This window comes from Ylistrum balloti, unplaced genomic scaffold, assembly GCF_031769215.1.
Source record: "Ylistrum balloti isolate Yb309-2 unplaced genomic scaffold, AGI_CSIRO_Ybal_v1 Utg369658, whole genome shotgun sequence".
Lineage (NCBI taxonomy): Eukaryota > Metazoa > Mollusca > Bivalvia > Pectinida > Pectinidae > Ylistrum > Ylistrum balloti.
In genome coordinates, this window is record NW_026781910.1 from 515,058 (window position 1) to 536,121 (window position 21,064).

Genomic DNA, 21,064 nt, shown 5'->3' on the forward strand with positions numbered 1-21,064 from the left:
GGACCTAAAATAATTAATGTTTTCACACTTCATCTCGTCATTTCTATTTCCCCTACTCCTGACATACCCATAGAACAATTTTGTGCGTCTGTAACGTCACTATCCACTATTTAACTTGTCTTATTATATGTTTCATTCGGCAATATTCTTATCAATCATGTTTTTCCTGTAAATTGTTCTTCATCACCCTGTATGTATATGTATGGTAATAACACATGTTTACATTAATCCCATTCACTCAACTCTCAAGAAACAATAGACTGTTATCACGTTTTGTCACTTTAAGTGATATTAACGCTACATTAGCTAACACTTTCTTTTTCGCAAATGATCACCACTTACAAACTATTTCTGTTCGATCAAACTACAGCAGCTGGCATTTTTTACGGTTTGTTTCCGAATCTTGACGGAATTGGCCGCGATGCGTTCCGGTTTGATCTGTTCCCGACTGGCTTCCATACATGTACATTGTTTTCCAACTACTAGAGGCTGATAAGTCTTCTCATCAATTTGATATGCTGAAGTTTGATTGAAATATCGCATAAGTTAGGTTACACGTAGGGTGGTTTCAGGTCCATCTGTCTGCCATTTCCCCAGCTGGTCACTTCCCCGAGAGCCGGATGGTCAGCACGAGCGTTCTGTGGTGGTCACGCACGATTTATTTTGTATTACAAATCATGGTATCTGGACTAATTGATTAGATTTATCGCATGCCGAAAGTGCAGTAAACATGCTGGGGCGTTTCTTAATCTAGATGTGATTTCAAAGTCAGATTAGTCAATGATGTTGTGTATACATCCCACGCTTAACAGAAGAGACTAGAATGGCTCGGAAGTATTTCATTGTGCTCATTTGAATCGCTTGATCGGGTTTTAGAGAATATCATCTATTTCACTATTCCACCTCACCCCAGAAGGCCGAGCCCCACCATTCATGTAAAATTGATTCCTCCTCACCCAAGGATGATCCAGACCAAGTTAGACTTGATTTGTTTCAATATATATTTGACACTGGGTGTACAACCCTAATTATTTTAAGTCTATACCTGAATAATTCTGTATTACTATATATATGAATGTATGAATGATTGTGTACGGCATCCCATTTTGACCTTGACCTCATAAAAGCACTAGTTTCAGATAAAATTATGTATTAATGGAAATATCACGAATTCTGGGAAATAAATGAAAGTTCTTCCTCATCAAACTTCAAAACCAAATACCATCAAATTCAGTTGATTTTGGACTACTAGAAACGGGAAATAGTCCTTCAGCACTCCTTTCCTACATTTGAGATAGTGGTAAATGAAAAAGTCGGAAAAGACCACAAAAAACAGCCTCAATTGGAAGTAACCATCAATTTCTGCTCTTTACAAAGTTCTTCATTCTGTGCAAATAAATTTCTTGTGAAGCAGAAATTGTGTAGAGTGTTGAAGAAAAATGGAGAAACCTTGAAAGATAATAATTTGCTGTTAATTACAGTAAAATATCACAAACTAGTAGATATCGTATATACACTGTCAATAATATCTATAACCTATTAATTTATATAAGTAAGTCTTTGGTGTCATAAAATATTTGTTACGTCCGGGACAACCAATGATGTGGTAGCTTTCACATCATAAAATGATGTTACATCCTGACCAATAAAGGAGAAGATGGATGTTGATGTTGAGTTCTTGGATGTGTCTAAGACAACAACGGCTGTTCATTTGGGAATACGTTTCCTTCTCAATTAGATTTTTTTGTCAAATTCATGAAAAATTACTTTCTATTTAAATAATGTATTGCCATGAATATATGTTTCTTCAGTTTTAGGCCACGAAATAAGTTTTATTCACAAATATAATTAGCGGACGTAAAAGGACATAGATTTTGCAATCAACAAGTGGCACTTTTGGTACTTTAGATGAAGATGCATTTTTTCTACATTATTTTTTATTGCAACTGAATAAATAATATCTATAATTATCTCTTGACAATGATGCTATTCATCAGTTGCAATTAGGGTGTCCTGCGTTACATCCAGTTCAAAGTCCGAGTCTATACTACATCCAGATACAGGGGCGTAGCTTCCATAGAAAGAAAAAACCCGGGCTTACACATAAAAAAATCCGTGCATAGAGTATGTCGGACAAAATTACCAAAGTAAGTTAAATAATAAAAAGAACTGTGTCAGAAAACGATGCAAAACATCTTTGAAATTATGAAATTCATGACCCCTCGCCTGGGCTTACACATTTCTGCTGGGCTTGCTACGCCCCTGATGTATATTTATTTAAAAATATATACACCTGTCATACACCAGAAATTTTTAATGTTAAAAGTTGCTATACAAAGAGAATTGTGTCGGCATATTTCAATGTCAAAGTTATAATCTATTGCAGAATAGAAAGTTGGAAGGAAGACACAAACTTGTGTTTTGTGTCCCGTGGCGTCCAAGGAACAACTAGTCATATAATATGCAACATCCTTCTTCATTTGTTACAAGTAAAAAGACCTTTCTTGTATATTCTGTCATTTCAAAGAACATTTTCAATCGTTGGCCTTCATTTTCATCTAATGTCAAGGACGTAACATTAGCCTTTCATTTCTTTATTCTAACGGGTTTTACGTCCACTTTTACGACCAGCGGACGAGTGGATTTTCAACACCGCCCCTCCTTTATAAAGGTCATTTTTTGTATCGTAGTAGTGTAGACCCGCGTGAAACAATCGGAAAGCGATCTCTGATACGAACCTTGTAACATGATGTCATAAAACTTCTATACCAACGTCCTCGTAATAACAGATAAAATCGCTTTCGTTGGGACATTACATTTACACGTTTTACACAATCACTAAATGATTCAATTTCTTAAAAGCGTGTTAAGATGTTTTCCACTACATTCACTATTATCAGGCACTAATGCGAGGATATACTGCCACAAGGCGGAAATAATACACAAGTTACCATCATTCTAAGTATATCTTTGTACGTAACATTTGTTACCTCCATGTGCTAATATTTTCAAAACGTTGTAACTATAAATTAATGTACATTTCTAAAAAGTAAATAATTTCATTGATCTTTTCAATCTTACTCCATTTACCTTTTCTCATCACATTGAACAAAACAAAAAGTGCGAACAACTTAGAAACTTGATGTAACAGTCGCTGCCATAACAGTAGTATCATAACATAATCAATATAGGCAGGAGGTACTACATCTATTGTCTGTACTTTTACACGTGCAATTAAATTATTATTTTTGCAGTGACGTCTCATAATTAAATATTTTAAAAGGTGAAGTTTAAAGTGATTTTGGCTATTTTCAGTAACAAATTCATACACCACAATTGGCAAACAATACGCCAATCTGCGTATTTGACGACCTGTTTATATCGTTGTGTCATAATCAATATCTGACGGTGTTTAAAAAAGAAAGGAAACATGCTATAATTCGGAAACAAGTATGAAGTCCCCCTCTCCTTCACCCATGCACACTCTAATATGATATGTGTTCATACCCGAATAAAAGTCGTTTCCATGCTAATGAAGCTCTACCGTCATTTGCTGACTCTCTTCAGATATATTCCTTTTCTTTTTTTCTTATCTTTTGTTCCTTTCTGGTTTTTAGTTCGTTTAACCTTCGTCTGAAGACTTACAGTTAGCTGACATTTTGCGAATCATTTGTTAAAGCGATTAACTTATTGTATCAGCTCTGTCAATCTCTTGTTTTCTGTCATTTAAGAAATTGCTGATTTCCAAACAGGTATCAAACGGAGTTGCACGAACGCTCGCAAGTAAAGTGAAAGTAATACAAATTTGCAGGATCATTACTGCGTTTGTATTTATCAAGAATAGAGCGTCCTATGCCAAACATGATAATGACAAAGATTATGAGAAGCATGGTCGATGTGAGGATAGCTAGTAGTCGTTCCACAACGAAATCTACTGTTTCTACGGAAATAAGTAACCTTGTGACACCGGGAGATGTGATCACTGCAGACACTGGTTTCATGCGGTATGTTTGTTAAATTCCTCTTTACAGACACCAACGGTTAACATAAAGCGTTTTAGGTTACGCATTCAGTTGCAGGTTAAACACGTCTCTGATAAAAACAAATTTCTTCTTGTTACTTTTAAAGTCAATAAGTTTTAGGGATTCGACAATTACTTTTTGAAGAGAGAGGGAGACTTTCGACAATCAGCCGATATTTTTACTCTATTGACCAAGTACTGAAAGATGTGTTGTAGCGCTGGTACTTACTGTATGGTACAGTAATGATGAGGCTTCGTATTTTGGTGTTGTATCTCTGGGTTATGCTGTTATGTATACATGTGTGAAGACAGATTGGAACTATTTAACCAGAAACTATGTCATTTTTTCCATTGTTAATGAGTTGACCAAACTTAAGGGGGTGCCACAGCTACATTATCTTGATGATTGGAATTTACATAACTACAGAAGCTCTTGGTGTTGTCATCTTGGCCTTTCTGGTTGACATCATTAAGGTGTGTGATATCAGCGACATTTAAGGCCTTCCTACATTCCTCCTGAAAGGCTCTGTATTTACTCCACTGTCCAGTCTTCTTGGTGTGGTTGTATAGTTGGGCCTTCTGTTGTGTCCTCATAAAATTGTGGTTGAACCAGTGTCCTGACTTTCTCACTTTCATGAAGGGACGTTCTTTGTTGAGATGTTGCTGACACCTTCTCTGAAAGTATCCCACATAATCTGGATTTCAGTTCCTTGCAGCATGTTGGTGTGGTTGTCAGCATATGTCTGGCCAGTTTGCAGGCCTACAGGTTGTTTGACACCACCATGGAATAATCATTGATCCCTGGAATTGACTTGGATGGCTTGGCCAGGCAGGGGTTGTTTGTTACTCAAGATCCAGCATGAATCAAGGATAACTAGGCAAGATGTACAAAATGACCTTTATTTACGAGAAATTTTGTGATCTTTTTACATCTTTATGGATGTATTTATGTAACTGTGATAAGGTACCATTTGTTCCTACTGTGTGTACAACTAAATGATTATTTATATTCAGATTGGCCAGGGCAGAGAGGGTGGGTTGGTCTGTTTTGTTTGTTCTTTTGATATTAGAAAGTTAGGTTATTTGAGAGGATGCAGTGTAAAGCCATTGTAACCTCTAAATTAAACTGTTACTTTATGATATATCAAACAGAAGATTACTTTACTTTATGATATATTGAACAGAATTGTTAAATATACTTAAGAAGAGAGGCCATGATAGCTCAGTCAGCAGAGCATTGACTTACACAGCCTCAGGTGAATATCTGATGTGTGTGGTTCAATACTCCCTACCGTGGTGGTTGTATTTCTCGGGAAGGTGAGGAACAGGCCAGCCTGTGCTGTTCTGATTATGTTGTTGGGCTAGACACTTTACCAAAATTGCTGTGGATGGCATTTGAATGATGGACCTCCTGTATGTTGTTCAGTGAGGTAGTCATCATTTACTTTAAGGAAACTTAGTCTAAAAATAACTTTCACTATTGACGAAGTGATAGATTCAACAAACATGCTTAAGAAAACAACTTCAAGAAGCCAATAAGCTAAACAGTATCAGAATTGTATGAAATCAGAAAGAAGGAAGGAAATTGGATAATAATCTTCTCTGTGCCAGACTTTCAAATGGCATTTTGTAAGATAAGATCATTTTAAGCTGAAAAGAAATTCTGTTTAGTTGTAAAACAACATAAACTAAAGGTAACCCCACAGCAGTTCTTGCTAATTTAGGTATGATCTTCAGACCACTTTCTCCTAAACCATTGGATCAAAATTCACAGACAGCAGGGGATGATATCTGTTGGGTCATTTCTCTCCCCACCAATGATCAGATTTTGGTTGTCACAGCAACTGTTCTGTCAGTGTTAGAGTTTATGTTAATGATTGAACTTGTAGATTACATAAAGTATAGGTTGATTTTCAATTTATTGAGAGGATTGTAAAGAAAGTCAAATAAGAAGATCATAAAGAAAAAACTAAACTATTCAATCAGAAACTAATTTAACTTGTAACCATGTAGATTTCTTTGGTATTTCTTTCAAATATGCTTTGTCGGTGAGTTATTGCCCATGTTTTTCACGAAGTTAAAACCTAATAGAAGAATTATGTTTCAGTGGACATGGAACATACATGGAGGATGAAAAGCTCTACGCTTCTGTAGCAGGTGTGGTGGAGAGAGTTAACAAACTTATTTGTGTAAAACCTTTGAAAACCAGGTACAGTCACTGTTACGTAGATAAGTATTTTTGTGTCACAATATCTATCCATTACTACGCCCCTCATTCTCCTTTTCTAGCTTGTGTGTGTTAGCCAAGCTTCCTCAAGTCATGTGGCTTTAGTCATGATGAGTTGATTTTCTTTCTCCACGTCTGAAAATGTTAAATATGTTATGCGTAAGCATCAACTTTCCACTCAACCTTTGTACAGTCACATGTTTTAATTTGATTATTACAACAAGGCTGGTACTTCTGCTGTACCATGGTACCTCATTTGATAAAAACAAGAGCGAAAGATAGAAAAATAGATACACAGGTTTGTATATATTGTGTGTAATTCACCAATGAAAATCAATTAGAAAGCAACACTGCTTGAAAATGTATTTATTGTTACAATTGGTTTTAAAAACTTTGTCTGTCAAACAGGTACAATGGAGAAGTTGGGGATGTGATAATTGGTCGTATCCTTGAAGTTGGAACTCGCCGTTGGAAGGTGGATACTCATGCGAAATTGGATTCTGTACTGATGCTGTCCTCTGTCAATCTTCCTGGAGGAGAATTGGTAGGTAACCATAGTGAACTGACTGGCAGTGGTAACACTGCTGAAGTGACTGGCAATGGTAACTATGGTTAACTGACTGGTCAGTGGTAGCCATGGTATACTGACTGGTCAGTGGTAGCCATGGTATACTGACTGGTCAGTGGTACCCATGGTATACTGACTGGTCAGTGGTAGCCATGGTATACTGACTGGTCAATCAGATTGTGATTATAAACTTATTTCAGAGACATTTCAAACTGGCTTCTGATTTGTCAAGGCCTCAGGCAGAAATTTTCAGTATTCAATGAACTCTTTAAAATCTTTAGCATAGATTTCATGAATAGTTCCATCTATGTTTTGCACAAATGAAAGTGCGAAGATACAACTTTTTACTGCAGCCACAAAGTTACATTACTTAGATATGGTTTTTGATTTCAGAGAAGAAGGTCAGAGGAAGATGAGAAAATGATGAGAACCTACCTCAAAGAAGGAGATTTGATCAGTGTATCTTTTTTTGCTTTTAAAAACAGACTCTGATTAAAAAGAGATTTTAATCCAACCAATTTCCTGGGTAACTCATGTAACTAAATATTGGAGTTGACTGGAGAGTGTCCAAGTTATTGTTTAATTTCAAAACACTAGACAATGGTATGGTGACAGGCTGTGAGAATTATAGTTAACCTGTGAGAGTTTTTTTCTGAAACTGACCTTAATGAAACATCAGACAAAAGTACAGTCTGTATTTATGGGTAACAAGGAGGACTGGGTGTATTTTAGTTAGTCTGTGAGAGTTTAATTTGATACTAACCTTAACGAAACACCAGGCAGAAGTACAGTCTGTATTTTCTGATGGAGTTTTGTCTCTCCACACCAGGAGTCTCAAGTATGGAAAAGTAAGTAAAGATATTAAATTCTCTTTATGTATCCATAGTTATATAAACCAGGTATTATTCGTATTTATTTACTTGACAAAAAAACCTGACTTATAATTTATATGAAAATTAAGTGGTTTATATTGAATATACATTAAAGCAAGGTAAAAATGGTATTTATATACTTTTGTTTAGTTATCACAAGGTCAGTTGATTTCCATCTCACCATCTCTGATCAAGCGTCGTAAGACTCACTTCCACAACCTGCCGTGCGGAGCCAGTATTATTCTGGGTAATAACGGGTACATATGGATATGTCCTACCATCAACGAGGAAACAGAACAGACAGGAGGGTATGAGCAGAATCTGGAAGTAAGTGAACACTCTTAGTCTCCTGTCAATAAGATCAAAATAAATTGTATACCAGTATCTGTTCTTTATTTTTGGATTTTCTGATCAGGCAAATGGAGAAAAAACATTTCCTTTTTATATAATTATTCACAGGTAGGCAGGAAATTTCTGGCTGGTAGGGGAAAAGACACATATATTTATTTTATTTTGGCTCAACACTTGGTGAAGCTATCCACGAAACAATATCTGTTTTATGTGAAACATATGTCAGGGATGTCTATGTGAGGTCAGATAAAGTTTGTTTGTTATTTATAAATAAGACATTGATGAATCATTTTCTTTTAACATGTAATATTATGTGGAACATTGATTTTAATTACAACAATTTTGTTGGTTAACAACAAGGAAAATTGTTATTTTTAAGACCTCAGTGCACATGTCTGAAAGTCCATCACAAAGATTACAGTAGAGAGATTCAGAATGGTAGTTGAAAGGCAGACAAATCAGGCACGAAATGTAAATTTCCAGGTCTTCAAATTGTTCTTAGATGTATGTATTACAGCCAACTTGCCATTTAAATAATGAGTGAACTCCCCTTGATTAGTTTATATCTTTATTATACAGCCAATTCAGAAGTCTGACAGGGAAGTGATAGCCAGGCTACGTAACTGTGTACTAGCTTTAGCAGAACACAAAATGATGCTGTACGATACCAGTGTCCTCTACACATTTGAGGCCTCTCTTAAATACTCTGTAAGTTCCTATGTAGTTGCTTTCAATACTGTACTTAAGCCTTAAATATTTGCTAAATATTCAGTGGTTAAATATGGCATCAATAGTCAATGGCTCAAGCATTAAAGTCATGTTTGTACATAAATTGTACAAATTACTGCTTTGAACAAGTTTAACACTTTCATATATATCATGTAGAAGGTATTGATCTTTTCACTTCAAGTCTTTACTTTCATCTTTAGTCATTTTTAGCCCACCATCATCACTTGGTAGGCTATTTAAATCGCCCTGTGACGTAGTCTGTAAACAATTTTTGTTATTGCTATTTCTTGAGAAGGACTGGACAGATCTCTCTCAAATTGTATATATAGGTTCCCATTGGTCTCTAGATGTGCCCATGTAATTTTGGGACTGATAAAAAAAAACGGCCGAAAGACAACCATTTTGGATTTTGATGTCAAAAGTTTGTTATCACTATTTATTGAGAACTATTTTATAGACCTTTCTCAAATTTCATGTATAGGTTCCTTTTGGTCCCTAGCTGTGCCTATTTGAGTTTGGAAATGATCAGAAAAACAAAATGGCTGACAGCAGCCATCTTGGATTTCGCCTACTAAAGATTGTTGTCCCTATTTCTTAATTATTTACTTAATGGTTATCTCTCAAATTTCATACGAATGTTCCCTTTGGTCTCTTCTTGTGCCTGTTTGATTTTGGGACTGATCAGAAAAAAACAAAATGGCTTCCATGCAGCAATTTTGGATTTGGCAGGTAAAGATTATCATTGCTCTTTCTGCAAAGGAATGTTCAAATGTCTTAGCATTAAGAGCAAAAACAGAGAAGAGAAGAAAAAGAAAGAAGGGAAAAGATCCAACTTTCAAAGAACATATAAAGATAAAACGATGGTGGGTGACAAGATCCCTCTGGGATGTCCTGTTTTCATGTTTGGCACAAGAACAAATTTGATTGTGGGTATACAGTATTTTGCCTTTTCTGTTGCTTGCATTAAAACTAGTATCATGAACATTGGTCGTACTAGGAAAATGTGCAGTATACCAAATTCAGGGCCTGCAATCCCTTGATTACAGAATTATGTTGAAATTTCTGTCCAATTTTCATTTTTGGGTAGCATTCCTCAGTTTCACTCTTTCTGTCTTCCTGTCAAGTTCAATAATGCCACTCTTTTTTTTCTCCTGTATTTCAGGTGAAGGAGACACTGAAGCCTGAAGTGATGGCAGAGGTCATAGAGGTGACCCAGCAGAGACTAGAGAGGGAAGGAACATGATCTCCACACACCTGTACAATGATTATTGTCAAATCAATTGGGACATTTAACATACCAATAGGGTACAAAATATTGTCTGTTTCTCAAAACAACAGTCATCACATCATAAAAGGTCAAGGTTAATTACATACAGCAAGTCACACTTTTTTCATTTTAGAAGATATTTCCATTTTGCTAATGTGACTATTTTGAAGACCTAAAATGTGACATGTTTAATTCATTAAGGAGAATAAGAATCTGAAAGCGCTTTGACTTGTAAGAATATGACTTGGTACCACATAACTGGTGACTGATAAACAAGGATATGAATGTGCCTCAACACATCACTGAGTTAGGAGGGAGTCTGAATTTCTTTTACATAATTGTTGCGAGAATGTGACTACATCACAGGACTGATGTATGAGAGTGAATATGCTGCACAAGTGTGAGAAGTTGAATTTAATAAAAGATTATTGTCAACAAGTTGTGGTACTTGTTTATATTCTTTTCCAATCACAGATTTCAATTTTGATAACTTATGAATTCATTTTATAAAGTGTTGAGTGCCAATTGTAAGGCAATAAACTAGATATTATTAATTTATTTTAATTTTGGGGAAGGCACAAGTCAGCTATTTATTATTGTTTTCTAGTTACTGTTACGGAATCTATAAAAGGTCATGGAAGGTCACACACGTGACTTCCCTTAAAACGTCACAAGTAAAACTTGCCCACATTTAATATGATTCAGGAGAAAATTTTCTAAATTGCAATGTCCTTATGAAGCCCCCGATGTTCCAGGTGAAACCAGCCAAATCATATGAATATGAACCAACTTACTACGACTTGTCACAATTACTTTCCTGTTGTAGTATCCCTATTCCTCAGTCGCCCTGCATACATGCGGATATTATTCAAGCGACAAGTATCATAAACACTACAAACCTGCACTAAAGCAACAGGGTTGGGTCTTGGTTAAAACTATTCAGAGATATGTAAAGTCCAATGACAAAGGTCAAGGTCATTGGATCCAAGGTAAAGGTTGTATTTTCTACAGGTGAAGGATTAAAACAGAATCAAACAATGAAAAGTGTGACTATATCAATGTCACAGTATCAAAGGTCAGGGTCAAATGGAGACCAACCTTCCATGCTTCTGATTTGTAAATAAATTTGATTTAGCACCCAACTTAATATTGAATGAACAAATGTTGCGATAGTGTATTTACTTACCAGACAATATTATATGAACCTGATCAAACAAATGCAGTGTTTGATACAGATAATTATGTATAAAAGATCAATTTGAGTCCATGGGGGTTGATAACAACAAACTAAAAATGAATTTAATTGTTTTATTTTCACATTAATGTACAACCATATACATTGACTTTTTGGACAAAAATTGGCTTGCATGTCTAGTAAAGAGCTTCTCTCATAACAATACACTCAGTACACAGATTATAAAGCCAACTTATAGACACATAACACACAGCAGGCTCACTCCCAACTACCAGTTATATACTGTCTCTCAATTATAAAACATCTATACTTCACTCACACAAAATATATTTGTATGTAATTTACAACCTTAATTTCTTTTCAATGTATTTATATTTATTCAGGGGACCTAATGATACGATTTCTCCCTTTCTTCAAATAATCTAATAACTATATCACACTTGAGAAGAATTTAAGGTTGTAAGTTTAATAATATGAAGAAAGTATTTTGCACTTGAACCGACCATGAGCACTGTACAAGTTGTACTTCATTTACAAGCATGTTCCCATTTGGTCTAGAGTGAAACCGTTCCGTGCCAATATCTACCCATAATTTGGTTCTAGAAGTGTCCGTCACAAGACTGAGGCCATTTAAAGCAAGCAAAATGTACAGTTATTTCCATCAGCAATGGCATAGAGAAGGGGAGATAATTACAAATATTCACAGGTGTGTTGTTAAGTAGAAGTTTATCAAAACAATGACAATAATTTCTTTGTCTAAATGAATTAGGATTTTCTGTAAAAACTTTTACCACAAATAAATAAATATAAAACAATGTACGTTATCACATTTAAGCACATACGAACAGCCTTCCAACTCTCAACAAAAGGCTATTCTCGTTCGTTCGTTCTCCCTCTCACTTTTGCTCTCACATTGTACATGTGTGTAGAGGCAGGACACTGTATTATCATGAAGAGACCATGACATTTGTTCAAATGGAATATAAATGAAAAGGTTTAATTAATTTTTTTCAAAAAGCACCTCGCAACACTCAACATTGTACATTTATGCTTGAGTAAAATAGAGAAGGACAGTAAAGAAGCAAAGATGATCATGTTTAAAAACCAAATCCACTAATGCTGAGAGAGGTTTTTAGGTAGATTTATGGCTGGTCTGCCCAGGTACTCTCAATTTAACACATTATTCTACAATAGATCTGATTGACAAATATAATGACCTACTTGTATAAATCAGTCATTTATTTTACAACCCTGTCTCCATGCTTAGTAAAGAGAACTGATACCAAATGAATATCTTGGGAAGGCGTGTCTGTAGGTCTAAACAACCTTTTCATCATTCAATGTCAGCTGTTTGACAAAATAAATTGGATACATAGAAACCCAAAAATACTGATTCACATAACTGATATGCACTAATCGATACAGTATATATGTTCACCTGAAGCTTTTCACAACTAAGAAATATTTATTGTCAACTTTCTACCCATAGCTTGACTTATATTTCGTGTCACTGTAGTGAAATGGGTGACCATGAAAGTCCAACAAAAAACAATTCACCTTAATTTGTTAATCATCTGTAAATTATTAAAGAAACACTATCTAAATGAGATGGGGACAACCATTAATGCATATACAACCATTTGGTTTGTACAGAATAATGCCAGTATGTGGAAGTCATATAAATAGACTGTTTTTCCGTTTCTATATTGTTAGTATAAATATCTGGTATTTACAATTAATGAGAAAATTTTAACATATATATATATATATATATAATAAAGAGATGAAGATTTACAATGTGTGATAGCATACTGTTATACTTTTTCTATCCAAGCTGAGAATGGAAATCACCCCACACAGTCATTCCTGATCCACAATTGTTTCGGATATAATTAATGAAATGACACTGTTTTGGATGTAATTAGCAAAATTAATTTGACCATGTTAAATAAAAATTGCTGTGAGTGAAAAATAAACAATATTGTCAAAAAATTATCCAAGGTTTTTGAATACTTGTAAAATTAGTCACACGGAACTGTTAGAAATCACAAAATTAAATAAATCATGCTTACTTATTGAAAAAATAAACAACAAAAAAATGGTTTACTTTAGAACAGGAAGATCGAGCTTGTCTTTCAACAAACTAAGATTTAATACTATTTCTACAACTTTTAATGTATCAACAAATAAGTCCAATACCATTCTGTAAATTTTTAAAACAATTTTTAACAAAGGATATTATCAATGTTATAATATATAAGTATTATGCTATATTTCATAAGGAAGTTTTTAATATACCCATAAAAAACATCTTACTGTAATCTAAATTAAATGAGATATTGTAGTCCTAGAACTACAATATAATTCATACATCTTGATATATACCTGCAATTTGATTTTGTCTACTGATCACATGTTGCTTGCCTCATCTAGTAAAGGTACATACTTCATAGAACCCACATTGATTTATAGAGAAGATAATTAAAAGTTATTCTCCTGCTGGAGAGTAAGTAGAACTGATTGGACTAGACATGGAAAGACAAGATATAAAGGTACTGATTGTACAGGTAACAGACAGGGGAGTTAACTCTTCTAGAGCCCATCGCCTGCATTCTTTATAGCACACATATATACACACACTCTCTCTCAGTAATAGTACACACTCTCTACCAAGCACATCTCGTATATCAAAGTTTTACAGATCTGTACACAGTATGACGTATGAGTTAGTCTTATTTCATGTATTTTTGGACCTTAGTATAATAATATCAAGAATTAGAACAAAATCTATGCCAAAAGTGGTTCAGAATATAAAGCTTGCATGTATAATTCATGTATTAGTATTTGCATACTCACATTTCTTTTCATTGTTCATAAACTAAACAAAAAAGTATTCAGATATTGTCTTTTGTAAGATGATAATTGATTTCTTGAAAATTAACGACATTGCAAGCCTTATATTTGCCATCAACAAAAGTTGACCTTACATTGTTTTTATGTCAGGGTAAAGGTAAGTTTGATGTGTTAGAGTGCATATCATAGATATAAAAAAAAGTGGCGAAAAAGACATCAAAATATAAAAATAGGAAATGTAGTTTGTTGCTGATTCTATTTTTCTGTATCTATAATATGTGCATACTGACCATGATAATAACTTATCACTGTGCATCAAACAGCAACATTTTGTCCTTTACAATTGCAGTTACATAATTGATTGTATAAATATTGAAATTGTTTTGACTTGAAAGGGCAAAATTTTCAGCAGTAGAATATTTTGTGTAACACCTCCAGTTTCAGTAAAACCGATACCAAGTAAACAGATCATTGTATCTTTTAAACATTGAGAAGACAATAGTTATTGGAACTTGGGTCATTCAAACTCTTGTGATTAGCACTTTTAAATCAGCTTAATCCAACACTATGTAGGCAAAAATATCCTAGAAGGATTAGAAATTGAGTCAGAATATGCAGTTTGTGGTTTTAATTAGAAATGGGAAAAGATTACACCATCAAGTTGAACTAGGTCAACCTATGTATGCACAAATGTATGCATTTATGTTCCGAACAAAGTGTATCAAATTTGATAAAATAAAAAATACTGTTAGTGATAATTAAGGGGAGACAACTTTAACCCACATTCAATCACATGGTACTTCACGGGCACCAGCACAAAGCATTCAAATGAAAATCTACAAGAAGGCAGTTTAGAAGTGATGACAGTGAAACTTTCCCTCGATATATATTTCAAGGCATAAAATAATTACAGATGTTTCAATTTTTTTGTTTTGTTTCACATATTCACAAGATTTTTTTATTCATATGTAACTTTGATTTCAACACTGCATAAATCAGTTAATTTTTCTGTATCAATATATCCATGTAAGACAGAAAGATCTCTTTTCTGTTGTGTATTAGTATTTCATAAGTACCACTGTTTTTTCAATATTACAGGTTACAACCTTTGTTTTTTTCACATAAACATAATTTTAACGATGGAACAATTTTAATGAACCATAGTAATATTACCTTAAACTTTTCATGTTTGATTTTCATGTATACGAACCAACCCAACTTATCATAACATAAACAGTTCAACAAAATTCAATACATCTGAAAATTCAGAAAATGTAAAAAATTTACATTTAGAAAAAAACACACTTGGTATTTCTATATAAATATTGTTATGTTTTTACGTTATATATGTTTCTGTATCAAACTTGTTCACCAGTGTTAAACCATAAAATACATAGTTAATGGTAGCATTCTAGATAAGTTATATTTGGCAATAGGTTGTGAATTTATTTTTGTAATGAATCACTTCATATAAAGAGTTTTTATCACTGGTTACGTCAGACTAGAACCCAGACGAATCTTGTTTCATACACACATCAAGTAATGATGAAGATGGCTTCATGAAAATCCTTCACCATTATTTGTGTTCTTTTATCAAGTTTTGTTAGAGTTGGAATTTCATGCGAAAAAAGGATATGTTCCATAAAAAAAAAAAAAAAATAAATGGGAAAATGGAGATTTTGATCTTTCTACAAAACAAACAAAATGACAATATTTTATTTGGTGTGAATATTGACATATATGACTTAAACATAACTAATATAGGAACATGTCATACATGACAATGCTACTCTGAAAAGTTTCCCATCTGTACCACAACTCACAACATCTCGGTACAAAGTGCCTCTTTAATGTCACACTGGAACCTTTCACTTCAATTGACCTTTCACCTCTAAATGTATGTAGATCAAAGACCTTTCATATTCCGTGACTCTTGCACCAGTGAACTTTTCACATCCATGAAAGAATACCTTGCACTTATGAATTGATATACCTCAGGTTTGGTAAAACACATCACATCAACTTTCACTTTGGTTTTTAAGATCTATCAAATACCAAGAACACAGCATGGTCCCTATTTCTTGAAAAAATGCAAAAAATGAAAATTGAACTTAAGTAGACTTTAAGCAAATCCTCAGTCAATTTTTCTAATTTTCTTTTTCAGAAATGGAAACCTCACTTTTCACCTTTGTATAAGATCAATGACTTCCTGAACAGTCAGTTTGATATCACTTAAAAGTTTACCTCCTCCTGATGGATTTGTACTACTAAATTTTTTCAGATTTTCACTATGCAACTGCAGGCGTGACAAAAGTTCTCGCGCATGGAACTTTGCGTGTGGAGGAAGAGAGTCAATAAAATGTGAACACTGCTCATGGAAATTTAGCACTTGTTCTGAAAGTACCATGAAATTTGTGCTAGATTTATTTCCAGTTGCTAATAAGGAATCAATACAGCCTTTTAAATTACCAGACGAGTCCAGAATAGTTTCACGTGAAACCTTAGGTGTGTCTGAATCTGAGCTCTGTCCATGTAAGTAGCTCTCTGGTACAGTATCTAGAGTATCTATCATTGACTTTGACATGAGAGGGTTCATCCCACCCGATGATGCCGTCATCTTTGGTAATACAGGCTTGTAGATATTGTCATCTTTACTAGCTGTGGGTTTGTATGGTTGCATTTCTACACGAGGTTCACTTTTCCTCATGTCCGACTTTGTACTACTTGTCGATTTGTCATCTCTCAGTGATTCCCGCCCACTTTCCCCGCGTGTGAATGGTTTGAAGGAACTGAACTCACTTGATCCTGGTCCCTGTGACTGAAACATGGCTACTTTAGATAAGAAAGAGGCACCCTGTTTATCCTCTAGCTGGTTTTGAGCAATTTGCATGTGCTGTTGCATTGCTGCATTAACACTTGCCCACTGGTTTTCATCTGGTGTTGTGTCTTCTGGCCGTGGATAGTCCCCTGTGGATGAGGAACGTGACTTGTGTGTGAACTGGGGTCGCAGAGGTTGACCCTTGTCGGCACTATGTTTAAGTCGTGCCTCAATGGATTCAGGACTTTCTATAACAGTAGAGTCTGTGGTACTACCAGGGCTGTAGTCAAGAGGGGGTCCCAGTGACTTGTACACTGGAGTTGGTACAGACGACAGTGGCTCATGGCCCTCGTGGCTATTGGCCTCACCGTGGTCTGTGAACATACGAGACAGCCGGGGGCTGGGTTTAGGCTTGGGGTCAGAGTAATGTTTTTGGGGTTGCGAGGGGTCAATAGTGACAGGCATGGCTCCATGTGTCAAATCAGATTTATGTCTCTGAAGAAGAGCTCCATGATGAGAAGTGGAATTCTCAACAATTGTGTGCTGTGATTGTGATTTAACAAAAGCTGATGGTTTTACATTGGGTTCAGGTTTAATGATGTTTGCCTCAGTGCTGGGTACTACCTTAGCTGCTGAAGCCTCTGGTAGGAGCACTGGACATGAGGAAATGCTGGCAGTGTCTGTCCCAGAGTCATGGTCCTCTACTTGGGGAAGTTCCTGGACTGGATTTCGCTCAGTTCCACTCTCCATTGATGCAAGGTATGCTTCAATTCTACGCCCCTTTGGAATGGTTCCATACCTACTAATGGCTTTGGTAACATTATCCACATCTAATTTACCTATGGTCACACTCTCACTTTCAGCATCTAGTGAGCCTCGCCCTCTTATCAACTGGGTAGACTCAAATCGTTGCACATTTTCAGATGAGTATTTTCTACGTGGAATGCCCATTGCCTGTTGCGGGAGAGGCAGGGCCTTTTTAGGATATTGTTTACCTTTATAAGTTACTAAAGGAGTTGCGTCCGTACCTTCCTCAAAAGTGCTTGTCCCCTGGTCAACTTTTTTACTTTCTAAGTCTGATTGGCGTACAGTTTCACGATGGTATGGCAGTGAGAATTTCCTGCCACTACTTCGCTCTTGTGAGTGTTCAAACTGGCCAGATTTGACAGCACTATCTGTATTAATCAAATATTTTGATTTGTCTATCTGTGCTCGCTTTAGACTCTCGGTACTACTTTGTGAAATACCACTATCCTCCATTCTATTCTCCTTTAAAGCTTCCTTTGAATCCATCCTTTGGAAAGTTTTAGGTGAACCTAGTTCAAATCTTTTAGATGGTTGAAGTGTTACCATCATGGGAGTGAAATCTCCAGCTGATGAGTCCCTTTCTAGGGTTTCATTTTCATCATACTGCTCCACAAGAGTAGAACTTTCTATCTTAGCCTTCTGCAGTTTCATTTTTGCTTTCAATTCATTCTCCATATCTTTGGGATTTTCCGGTGTGTCCTTACACGATGTAGTTCTACGTGGTGGGGCAGGAGCCGGGCCTCCCTTTTTGCGTGATTTGGACAAAGACTTGCTGGTTTGTCGTAGCGTCAGTTCTGTGTCCTCCATTAGAGGTAACACACGCCTGCCTGCAGGGGGTGTTGGACCTAAGGAAAACAACACAAAATTCAAACTATGGTAACATAATAATATATAAAAAATTGTGACATCTTCAATTACCTCACAAATCTTTCTCACATTTGTCATGAAATGTGCAACTTTTCTTTGCTTTTGCTTTCTATTTCACCAGTCACTCAAGCACTAAAATATCTCTCATAACAAGAGGCCCATGGGCCTTAACGGTCATCTGACAAAAAGCAAGCCAAACCTAGAAAAAGGGTTGAGGTCATTCATTTGAACAAACTTGGTAGCCTCTCCTCCAAGCATCTTACAGGCCCAATATCAGCACTCATGGACTTTTGCTTGTTGAGAAGAAGTCGTTTGTATATTTTAACATATTTGACCCCTGTGACCTTGAAAGTGGGTTGAGGTCATTCATTTGAATAAACTTGGTAGCCTTTCCTCCCAGCATGCTACAGACCCAATATCGGCACTCATAGACTTTTGCTTATTGAGATGAAGTCCTTTGTATATTTTAACATATTTGACCCCTGTGACCTTGAAAGTGGGCCAAGGTCATTCATTTGAACAAACTTTGTAGGGCTCCATGGCAGCATGCTATGGGCCAAGTATTAGCCCCCTAGGCCTTCTAGTATTTGAGAAGAAGTTATTTAAAGATTTTGACATATTTGACCCCTGCGACCTTGAAAGTTGTTCAAGGTCATTCATTTAAATAAACTTGGTAGCCTTTCCTCCCAGCATGCTACAGACCCAATATCGGCACTCATAGACTTTTGCTTATTGAGATGAAGTCCTTTGTATATTTTAACATATTTGACCCCTGTGACCTTGAAAGTGGGCCAAGGTCATTCATTTGAACAAACTTTGTAGGGCTCCATGCCAGCATGCTATGGGCCAAGTATTAGCCCCCTAGGCCTTCTAGTATTTGAGAAGAAGTTATTTAAAGATTTTGACATATTTGACCCCTGTGACCTTGAAAGTTGTTCAAGGTCATTCATTTAAACAAACTTGATAGCCCTTCATCCCAGCATGCCACAGGCACAATATCAGCAATCTGAGCCTTTTGGTTATTGAGAAGAAGTTGTTTAAAGATTTTAACATATTTGACCCCTGTGACCTTTAAAGTGGGTCAAGGTCATTCATTTGAACAAACTTGGTAGTCCTTCATCCCAGCATGCTACAGGCCTTATTTTAGTTGCCTGGGCCTTTTGATTACTGAGAAGAAGTCCTTTGAAGATTTAAAGACATTTGACCCCTGTGACCTTGAATGAAGGTCAAGGTCATTCATTTAAACAAACTTGGTAGGGTTTCATCAAAGCAAGCTACAGGCTAAATATTAGTTGCCTGGGCCCTCCAGTTATTGAGAAGAAGTCGTTTGAAGATTTTAAGACATTTGACCCCTGTGACCTTGAATGAAGGTCAAGGTCATTCTTTTTAACAAACTTGGTAGGGCTTCATCAAAGCAAGCTACAGGCCAAATATTAGTTGCCTGGGCCTTCCAATTATTGAGAAGAAGTCGTTTGAATGAAGCATGATGACTATAGGTCATCGGACCCTTCGGGTCAGATGACCTAAAAATAGAAAGAGTATATTCAAGCCTGAAAAGACTGTACACAGAATATCCATACACATGGGTTACGCTTGAGAAAACTGCATTCTGGGTACCCAAATAGAATATCTTTACAAAGAGCTTAAAATTTCTTAAACATGTCAATTAATATCATGAATTTTGTCAAAAGTGAGGTTATTTCTTACCTGCGCTGATACGACCCTCTAGGTGTTCACTCCCATCCATACTAGGTGGCTGACGACCTTTCTTTGAGGGCACTCGTTTTGTATCATTCTTCTCCAACTCCTTTTCAACCTCTGTAAAAGATAGATTGTTTGAAGACCATGCATGTATATTAGACTTATCTCCTTATATGTGTTACATCTTTTGTTACATCTTTCCAAATAGATTCTACAGTATTTACTTTTGGGCACACTTCAGGGTCTTTGTTTGATATTTCATAAATGAGGTCTTTTTCAGAAAAAATTGGATCCTTATGTACAGTTTGAAAAGACCTCCCAGAAATAAGAAGATTGTTTAGTCAACTAAGTCAAATGCATAGGGACAGCTTCAATCAAACCCTGCTGATTCAGACACCGAAACTAGGACAAGTTAAAGACAAAGGGCCTCCAAATCTACTTACCTTCACTAATACTGGACTTCTCAAACATGTGTTCTAATGAGTTGTGTATATCCTTGAATGTTGGACGGTCCTTCGGGTCCCAATGCCAACCTGTAATAGCAGTCATAGAATCAATGATTAAGGTTCTACAATATATATATATATATACTACTCTACTGCATGTAATGCTTTATTGATTGTCCCAGAATTATTCGGAACAATTAGGGTCATGGGCAGGCAATCACAACACAAACAGCTGTAGAATTAAGGTTTGGGTAACTAAATCTTTATTACATTCCAATTTAATATTGTGCAATGCTTGGTAAGTATACAAACATTGTCTGCTATACTAAACTTTAGGTGTAC

General features: G+C 35.7%; 2 protein-coding genes across 2 annotated transcripts in view; one reads left to right on the forward strand and one right to left on the reverse strand.

The window, feature by feature from the left end:
- The first annotated feature begins 3,888 nt into the window (after positions 1–3,888).
- On the forward strand, positions 3,889–10,473 carry LOC132558183 (exosome complex component RRP4-like). The gene is made up of 8 exons (XM_060222717.1): positions 3,889–4,004; positions 6,129–6,230; positions 6,657–6,792; positions 7,210–7,275; positions 7,596–7,664; positions 7,839–8,015; positions 8,619–8,747; positions 9,931–10,473. Exons 1-8 carry the CDS (start codon positions 3,889–3,891, stop codon positions 10,009–10,011), a joined length of 876 nt encoding a protein of 291 aa, XP_060078700.1. The 3' UTR covers positions 10,012–10,473.
- Positions 10,474–15,397: 4,924 nt separating this feature from the next.
- The window catches only part of LOC132558081 (tyrosine-protein kinase Abl-like), a 66,419-nt gene continuing 60,752 nt past the window's right edge, over positions 15,398–21,064 (reverse strand). Inside the window, exons 10-12 of the mRNA XM_060222609.1 lie at positions 20,720–20,809; positions 20,283–20,393; positions 15,398–18,553 (exon numbers count right to left, since the gene is read on the reverse strand). Coding sequence (XP_060078592.1) covers positions 16,266–18,553; positions 20,283–20,393; positions 20,720–20,809 — 2,489 coding nt within the window. The 3' untranslated portion in view covers positions 15,398–16,265. The remainder of the gene's footprint in view (positions 18,554–20,282; positions 20,394–20,719; positions 20,810–21,064) is intronic.